General features: G+C 48.8%; 1 protein-coding gene across 1 annotated transcript; it reads right to left on the bottom strand.

Moving 5' to 3' along the window:
• Positions 1-1,053: 1,053 nt before the first annotated feature.
• On the bottom strand, positions 1,054-5,145 carry Sertad3 (SERTA domain containing 3). Its single transcript, XM_057762501.1, has 2 exons — positions 5,026-5,145; positions 1,054-2,244 (listed from the first exon to the last, which is right to left on the bottom strand). The coding sequence occupies exon 2, from the start codon at positions 2,239-2,241 to the stop codon at positions 1,648-1,650; it is 594 nt and encodes a 197-aa protein (XP_057618484.1). The 5' UTR covers positions 2,242-2,244; positions 5,026-5,145; the 3' UTR covers positions 1,054-1,647.
• Positions 5,146-8,166: the final 3,021 nt, after the last annotated feature.

Here is an 8,166-nt window from a genome sequence, read left to right as displayed (position 1 = left end):
CAGGGTACTCTCACTTGGGCATGGATAGGACAGTGCCATGTGACACCTCTTCCTCGCCTTCCTTTTCTTTACCCTGACCCTCCCCTTGGTAAGCCTGGCTTGTCATCTCTCAAGCCAGAAGTGAATTCCTGAACGCAAACTCAGTGTGGCTTTCAAGAACAGCATCTTAGATCTGTGTTCCGCCGTGGGGGCTCTTTGGGCACCGTGCTTCCCTTTAGGGCCGCAGCAGCACACATTCCATAGCGAGAGGTTGACTTTTCAGTCCCTAAGAGCCCTAGCCCGTGACACATGCCCCACACGCACACCCATATGACTGGCAAGGATCATAAACACTGTGGTAAACAGGGCTTTTATGGAGGCTGCAGCAGAGCAGCGGTGGACCTGCTCAGGCTTTGCCATGAGGTGAGGGTGGCTCACCCGAAGGGTACTTACCTGACGTTCCTTTGGCAGGGGAAAGGTTCAGCAGTAACCTGCTTAATTGCCCGCCATGTTCCAGGCTGGCTTCCTAGCACTCGAACAGAAACCATAACTTCAGAGGCTAGCAGAGTTTGAATCTGACCCCCGTTGTCCCTCCATGCCTAAACTTCAGGCTTCTAAATACTATTTTAGCGCGGTATCTTTAAGCTGAGTACGCAGGAGGCAGACACAGTTGATCTCAGTGAGTTTAAGGAAAGCCTGACTACATAGTGAGACTGTTTCAAGTAAACAAATTGTCTTTTTTGCAGATAGGGATCAAACCCAAGGCCTCACACACACTTATAGGAAGCAAGAGTTCAATCATTCAGCTATACTCCAAGCCCCTAAACTTGAGGTTTTTCCTATGCAATATAAAATGTGACATAGTATCTGTTTCTTTCTAATCCTGAGGCTTAAAGGATTTAGTTTACATAAAGAAGTTCTGGCATAACCCTAAAGCAAGCCAGTAACTGTTTTATACAATGTTACACTTGCCCCACCTTTGTTAAGGAAAGGCCGTAAGTGTCCAGGGGACTTAACAGGCTCTTCCCATCACCCCACGAAATTTTACAAATTTAAAGACAATTCAAATATTTCCAAAATACTTTTATTAAAAAAAAAGGAACACTCAAAAATAATAATAAAAAACCAGCCACTACAAACAAACCCTGCCTTTTTTTTTTTTTTAATAGCGTGGCATGGAGCTGGTAGATTTCCACCCTATTGCACATGGTCCGGCCTGGTTATGATTCAGGAGGCTACTGGAACTGGGGTACTGCCAAGGAAGTGGGGTTCAGCCTGCCAGGAGGAGACCAGCCCCTCCCACTCCCCAGAAAGGCAGCCTACCGTCACGGCTTGACAGGTCCAACTTTATGTTCCCTGAGGCCCTAGCGGTCACAAGGGCAGAGGGAACTGGAGGCAGAAGAAATGTGTGACACATTAGACTCCCTGAAACAGAGTCTCGTTAAGGCATTTGAAAAGAGATAAATTAATTCAGGAAGACGCACCTTCACGGAAGGCTGGGTAACCAGACACGCACACGTGCAGGGCAGTTTGTGGAATCCTGACATAGGAGGAAAGGAGGCCACAGTCACTGGTGAGAGCCTCTGCTACACACACACACACACACACAAGATTCACATACAAGGATCCAGCCCAAAGAGGCTGATGCCAGGAAGGACCCTATCAGTCTTAGGATCCTAGGATGATTTCCATGATGTGGTCCAACTCATTCCACTCCCAGGATCCAGGGGCACAGAAGAGGCTGCGAGGAGGCTCTGGGGGTGGAAGTGCAGAGTCCTTTTCCACTGCAGATGTGTCAATGTCCAGAAAGAAGTCATCGAGGCCAGAGTCTCCCAGGTACCGGGAGCTCAGAGCTTCTAGGAACACGGGATCAGCCTGGGGCATCATTTCATTCTGAGGACTCTGGGAAGCCACTGGATTCGGAGGCGATTCCATCTCACCCATAGATGTATCGAGCTCCCTGAGGATAGAGCCAATGGTAGTGGAAAGGGAGAAGTCTTCTTCCCCCAGGAAGAGAGGCTCTGGGGGCAGGGCTGGGGCTGGAGTTAGTCGAATGGCAGCCTGCAGCTGCTGGAGTGTGTTGTGGATAAGAACGTGCCTGCGGAGGCTGAGCGCTCTGGGGCCCAGGCTGCGCTGGACTTTCTCCAGAGAGATTCGGAGCAGGGCTTGCTGGTAGCTCCGAAGACCAGCTGGAGTCCAGTCCCACTTCTCATCCTCTTCCTCCTCTTCCAAGTCAGAATGTTTTCTCTTTAAGCCTCCCATGTCCTGTGGGGGAAAAAAAGAGTCATATCAGATACCTTTGCTTTTGTTTGCATATTTTTTTTTTGTTTGTTTGTTTGAAACAGGGTTTCTCTGTGTGTAGCCCTGGCTGTCCTGGAACTAGTTTTGTAGACCAGGTTGGACTCGAATTCAGAGATCCAACCAGCCCCTCCAGTGCTGGGATTAAAGGAATGAGACGTGCTTCTCCCCTTCTCCCCCCCAAGTCAGATACCTTTGGATCCCACTTTATCAAGTGAGTCTTTTTTGTTTGGTTGTTTATCAGAACCTCTACTTAAAGTCATATTCCAACAAGGCCAATAATGCATGCGATGTGATTAAGAGAACAAGATTCGGGGCTGAAGAGATGGATCAGCGGTTAAGAGCACTGGCTGCTCTTCCAGAGGACCGGGGTTTAATTCCCAGCACCTAGAGGGCAGCTCACAACTGCCTGTGACTCTAAGATCTGACACCCTCACACAGACATACATGCAGGCAAAACACCAACGCACATCAAAAAAAAAAAAAAGAGAGAGAGAGAGGGAGAGAAATAGAGAACAAGATGCAAGTAGGGTTGCTGCAACCTTATTTAGTGTCTCAAAAATAAAAGGAAGGTGGAGGGGCCGGGCCAGTAGTTGCGCACACCTTTTATCCCAGCACTTGGGAGGCAGAGGCAGGCAGATCTCTCTGTAAACTCAAGGTCAGCCTGGTCTACAAGGACAGCTAGGGCTAGACAGAAAAACCTAGTCTCAAAAAAGCAAAACAAAACAAAAAGAAAGAAAAGAAAAAAAGAAAAAAAAAGATAGAAGATTGCTGAGTGGTTAAAACACTGACTGCTCTTCCAGAGGTCCTGAGTTTGAGTCCCAACACCCACAGGATGGCTCATAACTGCCTAACATTCCAGTTTTAGGGCAGCTCTGCCTCCCAGCTAGGGGATCTGGCACAAGTGGTGTCCATGCAGGTAAAACACCCATACACATAAAATTAAAAATAAAAAATGAGCAGAAAAAATTTGTAACTGATGTCTAATGCCATTAATCTCAGCACCAGGAGACAGAGGTAAGTAGATTTTTGTGAGCGTAAGACCAGCCTAGTCCACATAGTCAATCTTAGGCCAGGCAGAGTCTCATGGTCAGATGATCCTGTCTCAGAAAAACAAAACAAAACAAAAAAACCCAAACAAATCACAAAACACCTGAGCTTAGTTTGACTCTCGCTTACTTGCCTGTGGTAGGGCACAATGCTGAATTTACACGCTGACAATTTTAGGATTTGGAAGTGAGGATCTTAACCCTAGTCTTAATGGATCTTGCATTTGTTTTCCCACAATACTTTTATTATTATTTTTTATTCTAACAAGTCATAGGACAGACAAGTGTGAAGTACAGAGCAACAGACCAAAGCGCATTTGAACTCTAATTTTAACTGAGCTTCGCAAGACGTGATGCCACATCTCTAGACCTTAGAGTTTTTTTGATTCTTTTCAGACAAGGTTTCTCTGTGTAGCCCTGGAACTCCCTCTGTAGTTCAGGTTCGCCTCGACTTCTCTCTCCTGAGTGTTGCGACATCACGCCCAGCTGAGAAGTGTATCTCTGTCTGTGTGATATTCTTCTTTCTACAAGGACATTACTGTCCAAACCCGCTTCCTACACCAAGACGAAGAGCGCTCAGAAGAGAGGGAACATTCCCAAACTCCAATTCAAAGGAAAGCCGGATATAACTCAACCAACACCAAGCTGTGCCCTCTAGCGACCAGTTCAACCATGCCATCGCTTCCAATAGGCACCGCCCTTCCCTGGATCTCTAGATTAGATCCAAGAACACCCCAAACACCCCAATATGGTCTCAGGGCCTTCTGGGAACTGTGGACCTAGAGCCTTCAGGCACAGCCGCTGCTGTCACGTTCGAACTACAATCCCCAGAAGGCCCTGCACGCCCTAGGGACTGGACACACCCGCCCTGCCTGAGAGCATGCTCACTGGAGCTCTAGCTGGTGGGGGAAGGGAACCCGGACGCACAGCAGCCCCGCCCCACCCTCTGCTGCCTTCGGGGCGGTGAATCTGAGCTCCACGCCCCGAGCGCCCCTCCCCCACCTGACTTCAGCCCGAAAATTGCTTTCTCCGGGTCCCTATCACCCCAGGAAGTTCTGGATTCTTCCCTAAACTCTCCTCCGGGTTGCAGAAACTCACATCCCATCCCATCGCTCAAAGACGATAAATAACTCTCGGGTACATAGTCCGGCTGGGGAGACTGGGTATCTCAACTCTGAGAACTCGTCCGAAATCTCCCCTATTCGGCTCGACTTTCAAATGACTCTGGCTTTACTTCCCAAACTCCTCGCCTGGCTCTGAGGACCCCAATACTGAACACTCCCCAGGATTCCCTTCTCACGACGGCGTCTCGGAATCCGAGACTGGGTGCCTCTAGTTCCCGGGTTCCTCTAAATGCTTCATATCCTAGCCTCAAAACTCATACTTTCCCCGGAACACCGTGGAACTCCGAACTCAGCCCACTTGGGGAGACCCAAGTTATCCTACTCTTCCAGATTGGTGCCCCAAAAGTTCTCTCTCCGTTTTCCTCGGTTCTCCAAACTCCAACTCCTCCTGAATACCCCTGCCTCCCCTCCGATACTGGAATTCAGTTTCTAGCTAGCTTCCACCCTCCAAAACCCATCAGTCACACCAATCTGCGCCCTCCACTCAGGTCCGTACCCCGCTTCCGCCTATCACGGGGGCGCGCCCCCTCCTCTTCCAACTTCAGGAAAATCTCACACAGGCACCCACTCCTCACCTCGGCTGCCAGGGTCGCCACGACTACCTCCGGCAAACCTGCAGCGTTGCGTCCCACCAGTGCTGGGTAGGAGTCCGGCTCACTTTCTCCGGGCCTCTGGGTCTGGCCCGGGGCCACACGGCTCCTCCCCGGAGGTCAGTCGCGAGCCACAATTGGTTGGAATCCTGCCCGCCGTGGGGCGCCATTGGCTAGGAGGAGCCACGGACGCCAGGCTCCGTCCCCTCACTGGGCCGGGTCGCTTTAGGTTGGCCACTGGTTAGGGGGCGGGGTCTCCAGGATGGAAGGGAATATAGCGCTGTCGGAACGGCTTCTTTGGACCCAGATGTGTTTCTTGCTCCACTGTCACTCTGCAGACCCCCTTATATCAGCTCCAGACCCCACGGCGGAGCGAGGCCGGGTGACACCACTAACCCTTGCGGTTTCGCAGGCTGTGCAGCTGGCGGAGGCCACGCCCTCCGGAGTTCTGAAGGCTTGGGCTAAACGGAGGGCGGAGGAGAGGGAATGACTCACTAAATATCAGCCAATAACATGATGCGGCTTGCGTTACCTGGACGACCTCAGCCCCGCCCCTTAGCTGGCTTCGCTCTACCTCCCCACCCCCAACCCGTTTGGTAGGCGGAGCCCGTGGTTAATCTTGTCGGGGGTCTACTGCTTGTTAGGTGGAACCTCCTGCATCCCAGGTCACTCCTTCCTTTCTCAGATTTGTCTGCTTCTTGCTGCTTACTTTTTATCGCTCTTAACAGCTCTGGGGACAAACTCAAACTTATTTTTTGGGTTTGGGGATTGACTGCTGGAGAATTCTGGACAAGCACGTTGGAACTGAGCGACTTACCATTAAGATTTTTTCAATTTGTGTTTATTTTGTGGCATGGTCTCATAGTGAAGGGTTAGCTTGCTGTTCCCTATCTGGCCTGTGCCCTCTTTCCTGTTCTCTAAGACTCATTTTCAGGTTCCGTTTTCTCATTTTGAGACAGTCTTGTGTAGTCCGGGCTGGACGTATGTGGGGTGTGTGTGTGTGTGTGTATGTACAATGCTGGCCTTGAAATTCTAATTCTCCTGCTTCCATCTCTTCAGTCTGAGAGTTGCAGGTGTGACCCTCCAGGCCCAGAAAATTCATTTTGTTTTTTTTTTTATGGTGTTTGGGAGGGAACACAGAGCTGAGCTAGTGCTGGCCAAAGCACTCTACTCCTGAGCTATGTCCCCAACCATTTTTTTTTTTTCCGAGACAGGCTTTTGCTATGTAGCCTAGGCTGCACTGGGATTCTGTGTCCTCCTGTTCAGTCTTCCAGCGCTAGGATTTAGGCATTCACAATCTTGTCTGACTTGCTTTCAGTAGTTCTAAAATGGCTCCAATACCTTCTAAGAAATAAACAAGGACTTTTTTCCTTACCTTCTTTTGAGTCCAGTGCAAGGCTAGTCCATAGTAAACACTCAGACCGAATCTCAAGACCGAATCCTCTTGTTTTTTTTTTTTTTTGTGGGGGGGGGGCTTTTCAAAATAGAGTTTCTGTGTAACCGTGGCTGTCCTGGAACTCGCTCTATAGGCCAGGCTGGCCTTGGCCTAGAACTCAGAAATCTACCTGCCTCTGCCTTCCAAGTGCTGGGATTAAAAGTGTGTGCCACCACTGCTGTCCAGATGGTTTTTTGTTTTATTTTTCTTTTTAATTTATTTTTATTTTATGTGTTTTGGTGTTTTGCCTGCATGTATGTCTGTGTGAGGGCATCAGATAGGTGTGAGCTGCCATGTGGGTGCTGGGATTTGAACCTGGTCCTCTGGAAGAGCAGCCAGTTCTCTTAACTGCTGATCCATCCCCCAGTTTTGCATTTTTTTAAAGGTTTGTGTGTGTGTTTTATCTGCATGTGCAGAGAACTCTATCTGCGCGTGTAGATGACCGTGAACTCCTGCCCCCCCCTTCGTCGTATCTCAAGTGCCGGTATTACAGTCGTCCGATGCCATACCCACCCTGGATCTTTTTTTGTTGTCATCATTATTTAATTTTCTTATATTTGTTTATTTTAATTTTGTGTGTAGGAGTGTTTTGATCACATATATGTCTGTGTACCATATGCATGCAGTGCTCGAAGAGGCCAAATGTTCGGTACCCTTCTAACTGGAGTTACAGTCAGTTCCCTACCAACCCATGACTCTTTGCCTACCCCCATCCAGACTGGAGCCACTGAGACAGTTCCAAGGTTATCTTTGCTTGGTCTGATGTATCTCCTGAGTGCTGGGCTCAGAGCAAGTACCCAGTGAAAATTTGTTAAACGCTCAAGCAATGTGCAGAAAGAGAAATCGAGATGGCAGGAACAAAACCAAGCCACCGTTTTGGGCCAGCAAGATGGCTCAGTGGGTAAGGGTATTTGTCACTAATACTTGTCACTAAGTCTGACAACCTGAGTTCAATCCCTGGAACCCAGGTGACGGAAGTAGAAAAGACACTACTACAAACTGTCTTCTGATTGCTATGTGTCTGTGCACTTTGAGTGCAGGCACACGCAACAAATAAAATCTGTTCCAAACCAACCAACCCCCACATCGCTGTTTCTGCAGAGGTAAAACTCTAGGCCCATGATAGAGTTTTCACTGAGAACAGATGCAGCTTTGTCATCTCTGTTGAGATTTGTGGCTGCTCAGACCAGGTCTCCTGGATTGGAACCTGTCTGTCATTTTCCCGGCATTGTCTGTTTGGGACTCAAGAGGATTCCCCCATGGGAGCAAAAAGGTGGGGGTGGAGGGGGATACATGGGTAGCTGGGAGGAGGAAGAACCATGCATAGAGTGGCTCTCCCAGGCATGAGAAAAATACCCAGGGGAACAATAGAAGACAGTAGATCCCAAAGAGAGACACAGTTAGGACTAGGCAATATGTATGTGTGTGTGTATACATATTAAGTTTTGGTGGTTTTTTTTGTTTTTGTTTTGTTTTGTTTTCTGGTATTTTTGAGAAAGGGTTTCTCTGTGTAGCTGTGGCTATCCTGGAATTCACTTTGTAGATCAAGCTGACCTTGAACTCACTGAGGTCCTCTGCTGGAGTGTTGGTATAGGCCACCAAGCCTGGCCTTTTTTTTTTTTTTTTAATTTTTTTATTTGCTTTTGAGACATAGCTCACCTTGAATCCAGGCTAGCATGGAACTACAGAGC

Source organism: Chionomys nivalis, chromosome 2, assembly GCF_950005125.1.
Source record: "Chionomys nivalis chromosome 2, mChiNiv1.1, whole genome shotgun sequence".
Lineage (NCBI taxonomy): Eukaryota > Metazoa > Chordata > Mammalia > Rodentia > Cricetidae > Chionomys > Chionomys nivalis.
The sequence above is the reverse complement of the archived record's forward strand: the minus strand, read 5'-3'. Positions and strand labels throughout refer to the sequence as shown.